Here is a 17,020-nt window from a genome sequence, read left to right as displayed (position 1 = left end):
AATTTAATTACATCAGACTGTGATAAAAGCAAAATAGTCAGGCAAACGAGTGGTGGTTGTTTTTAGGGGAGGCAACGGATAGCTGAGGTCATTTGCGACGTTAGGGCTGGACAGGAAAGGATGAAGGGGGGAGAGAAACTCGGCGTCGGCGTTAGCTTACTCCTAACTAAAGGCTCCAATGGGTGCGCAGCTTAACATCCCTTCCGACCGGCGGCATACTCACTCAACGTGCCCTATACCCTACACGAAGCACCTCAAGTAGGAATAGGGATACCACAGAAAAATATCTGCCACCACCTAAATTCGAACCCGGGCCCTCTTGTTGGGAAGCCAGTGCGTTAGTCACCTCACCATCCCGATTCCCTCAGCCAAGTTGTTCACGATAGATATCGAATCATTATTAATGATGATTATTATTTTATACTTGTAAAATGTAATATTGTTAATATTTTTGTCTGTGTATGCACACACGCACTCTATATGGGCATACAAACACTTATCTTCTTTGGGTCGCTCAATTATAATTCTGGAATACGGAGAAAAAACTTTACACCAATATCACGGGAAATACGAAGTGTCTTGTCCGAACGAACGCCATTCTAATTGAAACTTGTGTAACGACTGCTTGACTTTTTTTTAAACACTGCCGAAAATTGCAATAATGTTGTCCTTTTTATTGATACAGATGAGGATTAGAGTACTCTGATGATAAACAGGGTGAGATAGTGGACTCCATAGTTTTAAAAAATCACTGAAGAGCGCGCATATTCTTTCTCTCAATAAATAAATAAATAAATATATATATATATATATATATATATATATATATATATATATAAACACAGATGTAGATTTTTAGAATATAGAGACTGAAGACGACAGCCGTGCTGTCGAAACGTCAAATAACAAATTGTGAGTGTCCTTCCTTTGTGTCTCTCTATTCTAAAAATCTACATCTGTGTTTTTATATATTTGTGCGTCGCCGAAGAGTTCCATTTCGAAGATATTTTATATAAATATACACACACACACACATATATATATATATATATATATATATATATATATATATATATACATATATATATTTATATATATACATATAAATATATATATATATATATATATATATATATATATATATATATATATATATATATATATACATATATAAATATATATTTATATATATATATATATATTTATATTTATATATATATACACACACACACATAGGTTGACTGTAAGGTACTTCTATAGCACTGAAAAGGAGTAGAGGAGGACAAATCGGTCGGTTCAAGAATATGACATCTAACTGACCCTGAGAAATTCTTAAATATGCTCGCATTGTTTCAGTAGCATTATCACTATAGTAGCTTTAGTATTGTTTCCTGGTAAGCCTCTGGGTTTATTTGCTTAAAGGATAACATTTATTTGAGATTTAGCATTTAATTAGTATATTTGTGTCCGGTGAACCCATCATCGGAAATCGATGCTCTCAGCTCTTAGGTCCGAAAATAAATGGTTTGATCCCCGTGGATGTATGCTTTCCGCTGCACATTTGTGGTATGAGGACGGTATCCCATTCATTGCTGGTGTTCCATAAGGAAATTATTGGCGAGTTACTCTACTATAATATTTCACACCGAATACTAGTTTTTGCACATTCCGGTCAATGATTTTTTTTATATTTCTACTTAAAGATTAAAACTATAGATAAGAATGTGACTAATTAAATAGTCACTCATGAGCATGAGGATCCATCGCGTTACCTAAACAATATTTAGATAATTTTAAAGAACCATCATTATGGCACCCATATCCATCTACATTTCATTCATATGAATCGGAGATTGATTCAGGAGCTTTTAATATAAATAAATTATTTCCTAACCTCAGTACTCTAAACTAAATATGATGATAAAAGTCGTTATGAACAAATTCATTGTATGTCTTCCAATTAAAATAAATAACTAGGTTTAAAATATTAGGAAAAAATGGATTTTTTTATTTAAAAAGATAGCAAAGCAAGACGCAAGTTTCAATGAATATGCAGGAAGGGAAAAACTACGTTACGAGGAGATAACTTCAGGCGTCACTTTGTGGAAACGATACATATTGCAAAAGAAACACTTGGTTTTTCCACATAAAATATTTATTCACGACCTAGGTTTCGACGCTCAGCGTCATCTTCAGGTGACGATGCGTCATCTTTACCTGAAGATGACGCTGAGCGTCGAAACCTAGGTCGTGAATAAATATTTTATGTGGAAAAACCAAGTGTTTCTTTTGCACTACGTTACGTCAAATTGTCCTTAGACTGGAATTACATTAAGCTACAATGGTCAAATTATGTCCAGTAATGTACCTGTAGCCTGTTGCAACCCTTGCAGGGAGAGAAATAAATTCATTTATTAAGGTAGATCTAAGCTTCTTTTACACGCAAATAATATATGTACAAGCATAATGACAATAACCCCACCACTAACATTGATTATCAATCGACTGGTAACGGTTAACTCGACTAGCAGGAACGGATTCAGAATTTAGTATTTCAATCTTAATCCATATAAATATTTAATCTGGAGACTGTAAATGCAGGATCAAATGGAATTTATGTTTTGATTCGAAGTTTATGGCCCTGCAATATTCATAAAGTGGTGGCGCAGTTCATCCGTATACATTTTCATCATTGGGAACTTTTGTTTAGTTTATAATTTTATTTACTCATTATAAATCATAGTTTGATTAGTGAAGAATATTCAGAGCGCATTAATAAAGACATCGTAGAACCCTAGTCGGTAGAACGAAGAAGTCGGTTCCCGAATGAAGTATCTCGCGCCCAAAATGTAACTTAACAATGTGGTTTTCTGCATTCTAAAACTTATTGGGAAACTCAATGGTGGCAAAGGAAATGAAAATATTACCTCTAACCTGAACGTTTGAATTACTTACAAGGTTTGAGATTTAGTTCGGGTGAGCTCCACCCTCACCCATTAAGTCCAGCCTCTGGATTGATCACTGCGATGAGATGTTTCAATTAATGTTCACACATTTAGCTCATCAAAAGCTAGCAAGAAATAATTGAAGGTGTACACTACCTCGCTTGCCTTGTGTAAACTTCATCATTTCAATTGCTTTGGCGCATGTTACATCACTGGTCCTGTATACAACCGCAGCGCCGGAATGGCATTCCCGTCTCCCTATAAGTCATTATTCGAGGCGTTCGGGTAGCTTATCCGACCCCGCCGGACAAGTGTGTGAATTTGATGTAAAATCACTGTCTGTTCCAGTGCGTTTTGCTTATTAGGATTGAAATTTCAGTAGTCGTTATTCTGACTGTGATTATTAGTTTTAACATCTCTGCCCAACCTGATGAGCAGAGTCAACGGACGCTTTTCTTTTTGTAGACAGCTTTGGGTCAAACAGTTTGAAGATTACAACTTCTTGAAAATGGATAACACAGGTAAAATTTAAATGTAAGGGATATTTGGAGGTTTTTTGATTAAGGGCGTGACTGGTACTAAAATTTCATATAGTCTTATGCATCTGACAAAGCAGGAAATGTTTAATCTGCAGGAAATGTCTAATCGACAACCAAATTCAGCAGGAAATACTCGTTATTGGCGTATTCAGTAGATATAAAATATAATTAAAATAATAATTTTTAAGAGTAGATTACTGCCTTACTTAGTTAACTAAAGTGGCATCATTCCATAACAGAAAAGAGTTTTTTCACGAGGAAATAAACATTCTATTGAATTACTTGAAAGTTTTTAACTCAATCACTCATGTTTCGGCAACCTATACGTTCCCTTTTAAGGGCTATGAAGGTCTCGCAAATAACTGCGTCCACTGTCAAAACCAGGGTCGATGACTTGAAACTTCTCTAACAACTCTTCGAAGTGTTTATTTTCCTATTTAAGCATGACCAAATTTCCCAAAGTGGTGTCTAAAGCACTAAGTGCGAAGAATTTTCCGGTTGATGAACCATTCCCCGAAACCATTTCACTGTGCTATACTCCAAATTTTCTGCAAGCATATTGTGGACTTTTCCCCCGGATGACACGCGGATCGTGTGGTACAAATATTGCCACCCTCCTCGCTTTAACACTTGGCCCAAAGTGAGCGTTTTCGAACTAGCTTTTAAACCGGAGTTTTCATCCCTAAAGTTGGGTAACTCGACTAGAGGGCAAGGACATCCCTCGCCAAACCATCCCACCCAAGTCGAAATGATTCAAAAATACATCCTCACGATGGCAATACACCAACACCATGAGCACCAACTCATCCCAACCTTGCTCTTTCCTTCCTTGGTCATCCCTACGTTCTTTCCTCTTCCCTCCTTTTCGCCCCTCAGCCGGTGCTAATCGCTTTAACTCTTGAAGTGTCCTCCGAGCAATACAATTGAGCGACTTAATCCTCTCTTCCTGTAGTCAAGTTTCCCTTCGCTCTCTCACTCAAATCCTCCTCCACCTTCAACCCTGCTTCTAATATCCCTCAGCCCTCAGGACATTCCGGGAACACTCTTATCTCCTTCTCTTGTCGCCCCCACACTCGACCGCCTTCCCGTCATCACGCGTCAGATCCTTTCTTCCCCCGCCCACGAACGATCCCCTCCGACGCTCTCCTACTCCCCGCCCCCTCACTTTGATGCCCGGAACGGCGCGCTTTGAAGGAACCGCAAAACGCCAGGGGTATGGCGAACGGGGGAGGTGGTGGAGACTAAGGGGGTTGCAGGAGGGGGGATATTGTCTGTTTGTAGAACAAACAAACGGTCACCGTACGTCTATCTGTGCGTCTCCTTCAAATCCCTTAACTCTCCCCCCTCTCGCCTTCCGAGGTGTGATCTCAAAGCTGTGCAGGACAAATCGATCCGGTGAGGGGCTTGCTGCGGGACGAGGGTGGAGTAGGGGGTCGCAGGTTGTCACCGCGGTCATCTTGTGCGGATCGGAGAGGAGTAATCGGGAGCGAATGAAAACTTAGCCGGGTAGACGTTGGAGTTTGGAACTTCAGTGGTTGAACGGGGCCTTGTGGGTTGAAGGATATCGTGCGTCGCTCCGCTGCGGCGATGGTATAGTGGGTGGACCAAAGGCGGCGTTAAACGCCTCTTCGGAGTCAGACGTTGCGAATCAACGATCCTCCACACCTTCCTTTCCCCTATTCCCGGGGGACAGCCGCGTAACATGTGCCGAATTTTCACCCTTGAGGGAAATATCTATGCTGGAATGCAAAAAAATGCCGCAGTGTAAAAATCATTCGCCCTGACCGGAATCAGGATCCCACGATTTATCCATATTCATATTCCGGTCAAGGCAAATTTGATAAACACTGATGGTAAACTAAAACTACTTTACAGATTCCCTGAATAGTTATGAATTACAGAGCAGAAAATATAGGTGTTTTTCGAGCATGTGTATCCAGATACATCTAGTGGGGAGGGTTGATAACTATCATCAACCTGCAACCTGATATCAGAGGTCTGAAGGTTGATTTGATTGGTGAGGGCACAACTCACCTCATGCTACAATATCCTGTAAAATTAATGTATTCATGGTATGTCACCAATTCCTTTATCTTCGCCACCTGCAATTTCCCCCGAGTGATCTGATTTGAGAAAACTAAGCGTCATTAGATGTGGCTCGGGATGTTTTGAGGGTGGACCTGGATTTGAACCTCTATTTATCAGCCCAATGCTCCAGTCACCGAATTCGCACCGACTAGAGTTTTAATTTGCATGCTTACCCTTCACACTCTTTCCTTTCAGTTTAGATACAGCATTAAAAAACTGATTTTGTTCGGTAGGAAAATTATGTACTCTCCTCTATGAAAAGTTAGTGGTGATGTTTTGAAAAAAATGTTTTGCATTTTGGTAGCCTAGCAAGTGTAATTATTACTCAGGACCTATATACACGACCGTTACTCCAGGAGATACTTTTTACTCAAGCATATATGATGTGGAATGATGCCAATTGTGAATGTATGCGATAAAATAAAATTCAATGAGTATATATCTAATATGTGATTCTAAGCTTCCAATTTCAGGAATGTGATGTAAAGGGTAATTGCCTAAATGTTCAGTCATTCTTTAGTCCTATTAGAGCATCACTTTTACTCTACCATTTTGCAGGAATCAGGTGTTCATTATTTTTCTATTTATTGTTTTCTCTATGTAAGAAATATATGAAATGATTAAAACCAAGAATAATTTTTTTGAGTAGACTGCAGAAGAATAATTACTGTTTGAATAACCCTCATATTTCTCTTGCAGCATCTAGGCACACTACCTCCTCAGTCGGTGGAACTGTCCTGATGACCAACACAAATGTCAGTACTGAAGGGCAACTTAGGTCTCGCCGCAAAGCAGCTAAAATGCTTGTGGCCGTTGTCCTAATGTTTGCTGTCTGCTACTTCCCTGTTCATTTATTGGGCATCATGAGGTAATTGCTACTCTCTTATCTTGGCACTCAATAAAACTTTGCCTCATTATAGGCTCATAGATAGGACGTAATCAAGCAAACAGTGTTACATGTATGCACTACTTAGATAATATGCATGAATATATCTAATAAAATCTCCATTTTCATCAATGAGTTACCATACTTCCAAAGAAAGAAACAGCTTATGAATGGCCTTTGATCAGAAAATATGTTGATGTTCAAATAATTTTTCATTCTGCTCTACAATGGTATGTGCCATCATCTTTTTAAGCAGCAAAACCTAATTGTCAATTGTCTTTAATTGATTCCCTTCTTATTAACGCAACACTATTATTTACTCAACTCACATTATTACAACACTTCTGATCATCCATTGAGTCACAAAATCAATCACCTCATCCAAAAATTCTCCTTGAAGGTACAAACCAGAATTTGGGTGATACAATATATCCAATGAAGTTCATAAGGCATGCAAGTATTACTCGATTGCACTCTTCTATTTTACAATACTACTTGATAATGATAATTAACCTCAACACACTGCTAATTCCATATACAAAACAAAGTTTTCTTTGGTTTTTGAGTCATTACATCAGACAGGGTGTCCAGGCATGCATAATATATGGGCAGAGAGGGAGGAGGCTCAGCTGCAAATTGCCATTATTCAGACCCTAACATCACTACTGGCATCTCTGGTGTGCTGGGGTAGAATCATATTGGAGGAATGGCCATGAAAGCTTATTCATAATGAGCTTTTGCCACTTGAAATAATTCTGCACATATCCTGGTGCTAAATCAACTCTTAACACGCTCACTCACCCCAAGTAAGCACTGCAGAATTATAAGTTAGTAGCAACAAGATTGTCCTGATTCTAAACCATTGTGATTCTGAGTCTTAGGAAATTTTCTTCCTATGTAATTTTATTACTTTCAGTGCTAAAACTTAAGGATATATAGATATTGAGAAAGTAATAGTGATAGGGGATAGAAACACATATCAATGAAAAACACAAGGCCAGTGGGAAATGTGGAAGGGTGCAGATTCCAAGCAGAAAAACGTTTATGTGACCCCAGACCCTTGACTTAGCTGGCTGATGCTCTAACAATGATGCTATCAAGGAAACATAATTACCATTGAAATGCATGGGGGTTAGTGTAGCCAAGTGCCCTGATTTATTAGCCAGGATATGGTGCTCATGAGCTCAGTCACTGACTGCCAGAGAAATGGATGAACACATAAGAGGGAAGGATAACAGGGAAACAGTCATGCATTGCCATTAAGAGTAGGTACAGTGCACTTAAAGATATGCATAACCAGAAGCAAGAAATGAGACATGTCAGCCAACCATGCATTCAAACATGAGAACCCACCAAACAGCAAAATCACGTTCATTTAGATATTTAACCATTTGAAGATGCTTCCTCCATTTGGTACCTTTTCGCCATTGAATCAATTATTCATCAAATTTTTACACTTGTCACTTTTCTCCATCTTTCAAATTCTTGTAACTTACTCCCATGGTTTAGGAATTTTAGAGAAATTAACATTGCCATCAGATTGTTGAAAAGGAATCCCCCCCTATATCCTTCAATGGATGAGAATACTCTCTACAGAAAAATATTATCAGGAATGAAAACAGTACTGCTATGAACTACTTAAATGAATGTAAATCTCAAGCCAGAAAGATAGCCACTCTACTTGAAATGGTATTCAGTAAAAATATTGTCAATTTCATCTTTAAAATTGTGATATAACCTTTCTGCTTGGTTTGATTTTAGATAATATGGTGTTTTAAATGCTAGTTTCACATCTAACTTAAAGCATGTATCATGGAAAACATTTTGTTTGGAGGTGGAGGTAATATCATACAGCAAATAGAGCTTGGTGAGAACGCCAAATAGGAGAATAGGAGGTAACTTTGCCAATAAATGTAACTCAGTAATCAAAAGGATAACTAGAAGTTTTAAGTGAACATTCAATAATTTGAGATATTTTAAAAAGTCAATTGTCTTATACATTAGCCTTGAGTATGTGTTTATGTGCTTGTGTGTGTATAATGTACATTATGTAGTAAGCCTCAGAATTATAGTGGCAACTTTGATCTTGCCACCTCCTCTCCTCAATGTTGATCAAATAAGTTGAAAATTGAAATTTATTTATAAATAATTTCTGAGAGATTACATTGGAGGACATATTTTTGTTGCCAATCATGCCAGTCCGCTATTTCCTGAATAAAAAGTAAATTAAAGTTGTTAAGGCTTTTATGAAGGGATATTTGGTTGTGTTGATAAAATTGAAAAAAATATTGGGAGTAAATGGCGGCTGGCAGTGAAAAATCACACACATTTTAGAGAGACTAAAAATTTCAACCCTTGTCAAAGAGTTCATGTCACAACAATTTGGGATTTTCATTACAACTACAAATTGTGTTTGTGAAATTGCTGATGCTGACATATCTCTATTAATGGCTGAGAGCATTTATATTTTCATTTAGAAAATTTCATCCCTAATCACCATCCTCGCCACACTCCCTCTGAAGCACCCTGTGTGACATTGTCACACACTGATGTTACAAACTGAATTGAGTCATATAAGAAAGTGAAATTTCTGCACAATATTCAATATCTATTTTTCTCCAAGTAACTTTTTCTTAATTCAAAGTTATTTAACTCTCTTAAAATTAAAAATATAACTCTCTTTCAGATATATGGTGAAGCTTCCTCAGACTGATGAGTGGGTAGCTCTGTCAATGATCTCACACTGGCTTTGTTATGCCAACAGTGCTGTAAACCCAGTGATTTACAATTTCATGAGTGGTAAGTGCAAATGCAATTCTTTATGAATTAAAAAATAGGGATAGACCATAAACCTATTGGTCCCTTTACTTTTTTAATGTCATTTCAAAATGTTGATTATTTCATCTGCAGCAAAGCACATAAAAATTTTTGCATGCCAGAATTTAATGCATCTTCACGTGGCAGGTATTAGAAGATTATACTTTACACTTTCAGGCTTCTCTTTGTGGAATTGGTTGATGTCCATACTAAAAGAGTTGTAATTTTCAATCTGATGATGCTGCAAGTCGGTGAAACATGTTGTACTTATAAATTAAGTCCGTGGGAAATTACGAAGTCTTTTAATATGGACGTCAGAAGATTAGTTTATAGAACCTCTTGAACATAAAGTTGTCACCTTCAACATTTTTTATACAAAGTCCTATGAAAAATATTTACAGTAAGTTTACAGATTCACTGGCATTGCAAAATCTTAAATAGTTAGGACATTATAAGAAAAAATAAGAAAAAAATAAGAAAAAATATATTCTTTATTGAGATAAATTACCTCACATAAATTGAATTATATTAAATATTAGCATAGGGATCAAGAATGCTAGCAGAGAAAGTATATGACTTCATTCATTCACAATTTACTAACATTATTATTTCATATCCTTTTATGAGAGTCAAGTGACATAAGTTGAAGGAGATCAATGGGTTCTAAATATGAATATGTGTATGATCATTTCCTTAGGATTTTTTTGAAACAGGCCTTTTGTGTTGGTACATATCAATTAATGGTGGCTCATAAGTCTCAAGAAAGAAGTTTTGGTATATATTTGAAGCTGTTAAAAGCTCGATGGAGTCCACTTATATAACCCAGCATATGTAAATGTGATTATTTTAATAGAATTATTTCTTTGACAAGAGCAAGTATAATACTACCTACCATAAGTATTGTAATTGTGGGGGAAATGCCACAACATCACATTGAATGAAGCCACAACACAGGGGTATAAATCAGTAAATTTATTTTTCTGTGTGCACCATGAATAAATATTGACTTGTCCAGGATATAAACACAGAATTTTTTAGCTTCAACCCAGGTGTATTAATCAGCTATGTCACCAAAAATTGAATTTCCAGAGGAGTTTATATACCTAGAAGTGTCTGTTTGTAGTTTGGGGCAGAGATTCTACCTGATTAGTCATATGTGAATAGAAAAGATACAAACAAACTGCATCTTTAGAATTTTAGAGAGAAAATTTGAAAAAATCCATAAATGCCAAAATAGCATATTGTCATATGTCACATGCACGGGTGAAAGTTAATTGTATATTTGTATGGTTGTATACAATGAGCTGTTGTGGAATTCCCTTCAATAGTACTGTTGAAGTTAATGGCCACTTTCCTTTTCCTACCTAATCCCAATTAATGTGTTTTTCCTGCATGAAGAACTTTCTGAGAAATCACAGAATGCATAAGAAAGGGGCTGTACCCCTCTAGACTGAATAATTTAGTATATTTAACATGTCATAGGGCCTGTTGGTGGGATGAGCTGTACCATCATCTATCAAGCAAATGTTCTTGATATTAGAAATATTATAAAACATTTTCTCCTTCCTAGACAAATTTTAGACATCTACTAATGATGTTTCATTGAAATGATATCCTATAAGGCTGCATTTAGCTGCATTAAGGAGAAATAATTTGCAATGTGTATCATTGCTTATGCTATCATCTGCCCATAGGATGAGAATTGGTTGAGTGCGTAAGCAGTCATAGTAGGGTAATGGTTTATTGAACAGAGAAAGTATATATTCATTTTAATATTATATTTTTTTTCAACTTTGCAAACCAGAATTTAATGCCCATTAGAAGTATTTGTGAATAGTAATAAGGCAATGATACAAACCCCCACCCTAAAATCATAGGATTTACCTGGCCAACAAGACAATTTTGGAACATTCACAACAGGTCAACATCTTTCTATGCTTGTACTGACAAAGAATGTTCAGTGGTATTTTTATATATTTATCAAGCTCTATAATGAATATTTGCTATGATGAAAGTTTTGCTAGTTGTGTTTCTCATAACTTAATAAAAAACAGTTGAGAATAAGAATGAAATTTTTAGGTCTGAGGTGAATACTTAAGTACATTTTTTTTGCCCAGTTTAATGCTATATTATTGAGTCAAGAATATAATTGGACTTTTACAAATAAATATCTAATTTTGGAGGATTGTGTAGTTCTCCTATGTTTAAGCCAGCACTCTCATTTGGCATATAAATGTAAGACAGTGATACAAAATTCCCTGATGTTTTGCAACAGAAAATCTTATAATTAGATAAATGTATATATGCTTCCAAGACTTGCACCTCAAGAATTAAACCCTTAATGCTCAGGAGCACGTATTTCATTTTGTGCACAGAAATGGAATGGATGCTCTCACATTTGGTAATTTTCTGCATATTTTACTTTGGATTTGCCTCACTAAAATTGAAAGCACTTGATCTTTATTTTCTAAAGATCAGCAGATTCAGCAAAACATCTAATTCTAAGGCCAGTGTTTACGTCCATCGATGCAATAACTATTTGGTTCGCCGAAGATTATTCATTTGAGTGATTAATGTTGCATCTAATACTAAAGAGTGTGCTGAAATGTTATATCTCTTAATATAAGAAGCTCTTGTGGATCATTTTGTCATTCCTAGCATTAAATCCAATATAATGATGGCTACTTCATGGATAAAATGAAAAACTTTTGAATTGGTAAGCATTAAAATCATGCTGCTGAAGGCTTGCTTCCTTTCCATATTATCATTCATTTCCACAATCATGGATTTAATTCATGGCCCCTTCTACCTTCTTTCACCCTCCCATCCTACATTCTTCACAACACTCTGGCCCTATCCCAATATCTACCTTGACCTGAAAACCTTTAGGGAAATTTCGAAGAGAATTCAAGCATGCTTTCCTATATGGACCCTGCTGTCGGGATAGTGATGCCTCATCTTCCTCGCAGTATCACTACAGCAACAGCCAGTACCAGAGGAATATTGCTAACCAGCGGAGCTACCACAGAAACCATCAATTACACCTGCAAAACCATCCATAAACATAAAACGAAAATTATATTCTATCCATTGTAGAAAGTAATGAGTGGTAGTAAAAATTTAAAAAAAATAATTTGTCTCTGCTGATGTAAAGATCTCAGATTCTATGTGGGACTTTTACTAGGGTCTCTAAAGTGAAATTTATGTGTTACTCTATTAAACTTCATCATTATGTATTTTTTCAACAACTAGTTTTTCTAATATTCTTCTTTCAAAATTCAAGAGAACTTTCTAAAATACAGATCAAATAATGCCAAAAGTTATGATTCATACACTTAATCAAGGCACTTTTCAGTACTATTATCTCTCCTTTTTCATTCATATTTAAAGTAAATTTAGCGTTAAAACTGGCAATCATGGTATTAAATGTGTGTGCTGTCTGATGATTTAAAATTCAGAAGTGTTGGCTAAATGCTATATAAAAATCTAGGCTGGCTGCATTATTCAATAATAAGTAATCACGGATATTGGAATTGATAGATATATATGTAATAGAGATCAACTCGAAGAATTTTAAATTGTCTTTCACAAACATGGTTGCATGTAGAATTGGCTAAAGAGCATAGCTTCCTTTGGATCAACTGACTTGATGTCGTAGATGTAATATTTAACAGAGGTTACATTCATTCCTAATAATAAATATATCTCTGTATCATGCTGCAGGACAGATGTTAACTATATTAATGTTGTTAAACTGGGATATGAGTGTAACATATTGTAAATTCAAGCACAGGCATGCAGACTCATTTTCATAAACTATATCTCAACTTCTACAAAGATATTTTGTGTTCTTATTTTTCATATTTTTGTTTATTGGATTTCTATATTTCTTAAAAACATGCCTATAGGTATTTATGACCTCAATGTAGATAGGAGATGCAGTATTGGAGGTCATTTGAGGTATTTTATTGCAAAGAATTACGTTATTGTGGTTTACTTAAAGCCAAATACTGACTGATATGAAAACAAATGAATTGAAAAAGTGGAGTAAGCAAATTGCCATAATAGGACCCAGCAAAATCTTACTTTGACATTCATTCGACATTTCAGCAATTTTTTGGATAGAAATATGGGAAATAATTTCGGAGACTAAATATTATCCTCCAAGTTGGTCACAAAAATACCCTGTCTATGAACTCTAGAGGAAAACTTTTTTTTAATGATTTTATTTTGCCAGCAATATTAGCCAAATATTATTTTCACAGTCTTGGTATTCCACTATGTTTTCGTCCCTATCTCATATAACCATAAATGTATTCAATTAATGTTTCCTGCTAGGCTTTCTTATTTTTTAGGGGGTGCCAGTGATGAAATGTGAACATTGTATCTGTAAATTTGGTTTAGATTCACAAACATAAATATCTTCAAGAGCACTTCCCGAACAAAAGTGGAGAATTTGATGTATTATGAAATGGTTTGCAGATATTTATGCCTACATAAAATACATATGTCAGTCAAGTTCTAGCATTTGTACCTCTTGTTTTATTTTTCTACCATTTTATAATTTTCCAATCTTCATTAACTTGTCAATTAGTTTTAACATTATTTATTACTCATTCACTCTACCTTCACCTTTTGACTTCAGCAGATTTGGGTGTAGTTATCCATCCATCTACAAAGCTATTAAAAAAATTGAAATAAATCATAAAAAATTGGATCATTTTTCTGAGAATTCTTCATGAGGCATAACATGAGCTGTATTAATAGTTTTAATTGTCTTATTTTTATTTAAATCAGCCCATCCTTTTGCCTTGAGAAAATGAATGCTAGGTGGATTGTACAAAATGAATTACATTTGTTTAATATTTATTACACCAAGTTCTTTGTTGTCACTTGTTTCTTGAGATTTGTAAAGATTATGCATGCTGTTAATTTAATTTTGAATGTATGTCATCAATTGTAAGTGCATGTTTTTGTGGCTACTTAAAACTTTTTTGTATTATTTTCATTTCTTTATGTTGCAATGGTGATAATTGTGGATGAAGTCCCTTAGGTTCTATTCTGTGATGGTCAAAATGATGCAAAACTCTCATTTCACCAGATGAAACACTGTGTAAGAAACCCAAGAGACCTTCATCTACAGCATGTTAGTGAATTCATGGAAGCTTTCTTTTAGGTTTCATTTGTGTTTGAATGTCAGCTATGAAGTTTTCCAGAAATAAGTTTGGGTTATCAATGGCTCATTAGCTTAGGCTTAGGCTTAGTTGATTGGTGAATTATAAAGATGTGTTTTCAGGGGAATCCCAACTCCTTGATTTTTCAAGCTGTTTTCAATATAATGCATGCTTTGCATAAAATTAATTTTTAGCACAGCCTACTGTTGAATATTCTCTTCAGGAAATGAGCATCGCATGTTTTAATACTCTTGATGTATTAAAATGTTCAGGTTATTTTATAAAAGTGAACATAGGTTATTTAATATACAAAACAGGATTTATTCAATCCCTACATCTTGGGTATAAAGACAAAATTACATTTCCGAGAATTTTTGGGCGATGGTCTCATAGTCAATGCAAGAGAATGGGATTTGTGATATGGTCATGATACATGGAGTGGTTTTAAACCATGTTTATGTCACTAAAGTTAATGACAAACTTGAGGGAACTAAGGTAACGCTGAATGTATATTTTTAATTCCCCAAAAATTTCAGAGGTTCTGAACCATGTACTACATATGTCTACACTAAATATGCATGTTGACTGTATCTTCATGTTATATATTTTCATGCAAAATTTGAGGAAAATTAACTAGTAGCCCTGAGTGTGGATATGGCAATAAGATGAGCTAAGACATTGTCATTTCATACTACATTCTGTAATCAATTGAGTATCTCATAATAACAGAATTATTCTTTTTGGTTCAAATGTATAACTTAGGTAGGTGTGATGTGATGGCATGTGATTTTTTCATAATACATTTTGAGATACAGAAATAATCTTTAACTTATAATGCAGTAGTGCCAACCACTGGAAAATTACTTAGGTTCATTATATGAATGTTAAATAATTATGAATGCATGTATGAATAATTATTACTTCTAAGGCTCAGTATTGCCTTGGGTTTAAAATATTATAATATTGGCCTATAGTTTTGGAAACTTCATTCATAAATGTGGTATTTTGTAAACTTCATTGTTCACAATATAATGTATGTTTTGCTTATCATGACATAATCAAAGTAAAAAACGTACCTATTTAGTATCAGCCTAAAACATGAGGAACAGAGTAGACTGGAGGTAAGTTCAGTTTGAGGTAATGAATTATATTAAACTGGATGATGCCTCTAGCTAAATTGGTCTGAACCTTGTAGTAAGTATGAAAAAGTTTTCATTTGATGAGGGAAACTAGAAAGTTGTTTTTGCAGTCAAGTGGGCCATTAGAGGAACTATTTCAAGTCTGATTTTACCTTTTACTGCTACAATGAAGGGTATATTCCCTATGTACAATATGATAGGATGTGCCTTGCTCTAATTATTCTGCTCTATGTATTGCTACATTACCATATGAGAAGAAAGATTTTGTTCTTCCCTGGAAAGTACTGCAAATGAAGTTTTCTCAGAATTTTGGGATTAATGACAAGCATTTTGATGACTGAGTCATCCATGGAAATGTCAACTATTCATCGCCTTGCCTGGTTAAAATCGACAGAATACTTCATTGGTACCATATAATAAATATAAAAATCACCACTTATAAGGATTGGTGTATCAGCTCCTATATAGCTCTTAAATATTCATGTATATAACATTGTGTATGGGCTAATCCACTGATAGAGTGGGAATGTAAATGCTTGCTTTCCCGAGAATATCTTGTCAATTAATTTAGTGAGTTTTAATGGTATTTATATCATTATAATAGCAATATGAGTAACTTATATGAAGAATTAATTCTCTTTGGGTATCTATTAAAGGTTTTTTTTATCAATTTAATTCTAATTAGACGATATGCATGTATGATGTGAATGCAGAGATACATAAATAGAAGTTGGCCCTAAACTTGTCTTAATGTAGATTTCCTTAGGAGAGGCACCATTATGAAGTTTGTTCAGAGAATTTTGTTTTTTAAGTTTATTTTTTAAAAGGCACTGCCTTTATTATGTATCAGTACCAGCATTAAGATACTATTTTTGGTGCGGCAATCCACATAAAAATCCCAGAAAACCCAAATTATATATACGCTGGGAGCATTCGCACATTTATGTACTTATGCCTGTATATGTGATTAATTATAATGTGCTGTTGCGATATTTTCTAGGGTGGTATTGGTTAAATTTATCTGTGCTCTTTTATCTCAAAGCCAGATATTATAATCTCTCAAGAATAGGAATGCACAGTTGGACAGGTTTTATTAAAGATTAAGTATTACAATTTTTACGAAATAATTTCTCATATGCATCAAACCATATGGAAAATTTTTATCAGAATATTGCCTACATTTTAATAAGGTCCAAATCAATAGCATTCTTAAGGATACCAGATGGTTTTCTTACCCAATATGTAAACTAAAAGGTAATAATACAGGTATATCTGCTATTAACTTGACTACTTAAACTTCATTAGCTGGTATGATGAAGTTGCTTCACAGAGAACAATTATATTCATTAAATTTAAAACACTAATTGGAGATGAGGACTGAGTACTTGACTTTTTCACGTCCAGATACATTCATATTTCAATACCTACTATC

General features: G+C 35.0%; 1 protein-coding gene across 1 annotated transcript in view; it reads left to right on the top strand.

Annotated features, from left to right (window-relative positions):
* Positions 1-12,337, top strand: part of LOC139694072 (orexin/Hypocretin receptor type 1-like) — a 46,643-nt gene extending 34,306 nt beyond the window's left edge. Inside the window, exons 4-6 of the mRNA XM_071592496.1 lie at positions 6,272-6,440; positions 9,145-9,257; positions 12,165-12,337. Of these exons, the coding sequence (XP_071448597.1) occupies positions 6,272-6,440; positions 9,145-9,257; positions 12,165-12,337 (455 nt within the window). The remainder of the gene's footprint in view (positions 1-6,271; positions 6,441-9,144; positions 9,258-12,164) is intronic.
* Positions 12,338-17,020: the final 4,683 nt, after the last annotated feature.

This window comes from Hetaerina americana, unplaced genomic scaffold (assembly GCF_022747635.1).
Source record: "Hetaerina americana unplaced genomic scaffold, ioHetAmer1.1.p SCAF_5, whole genome shotgun sequence".
In the NCBI taxonomy this organism is placed as follows: Eukaryota; Metazoa; Arthropoda; class Insecta; order Odonata; family Calopterygidae; genus Hetaerina; species Hetaerina americana.
This window is presented reverse-complemented; position numbering and strand designations above follow the sequence as displayed.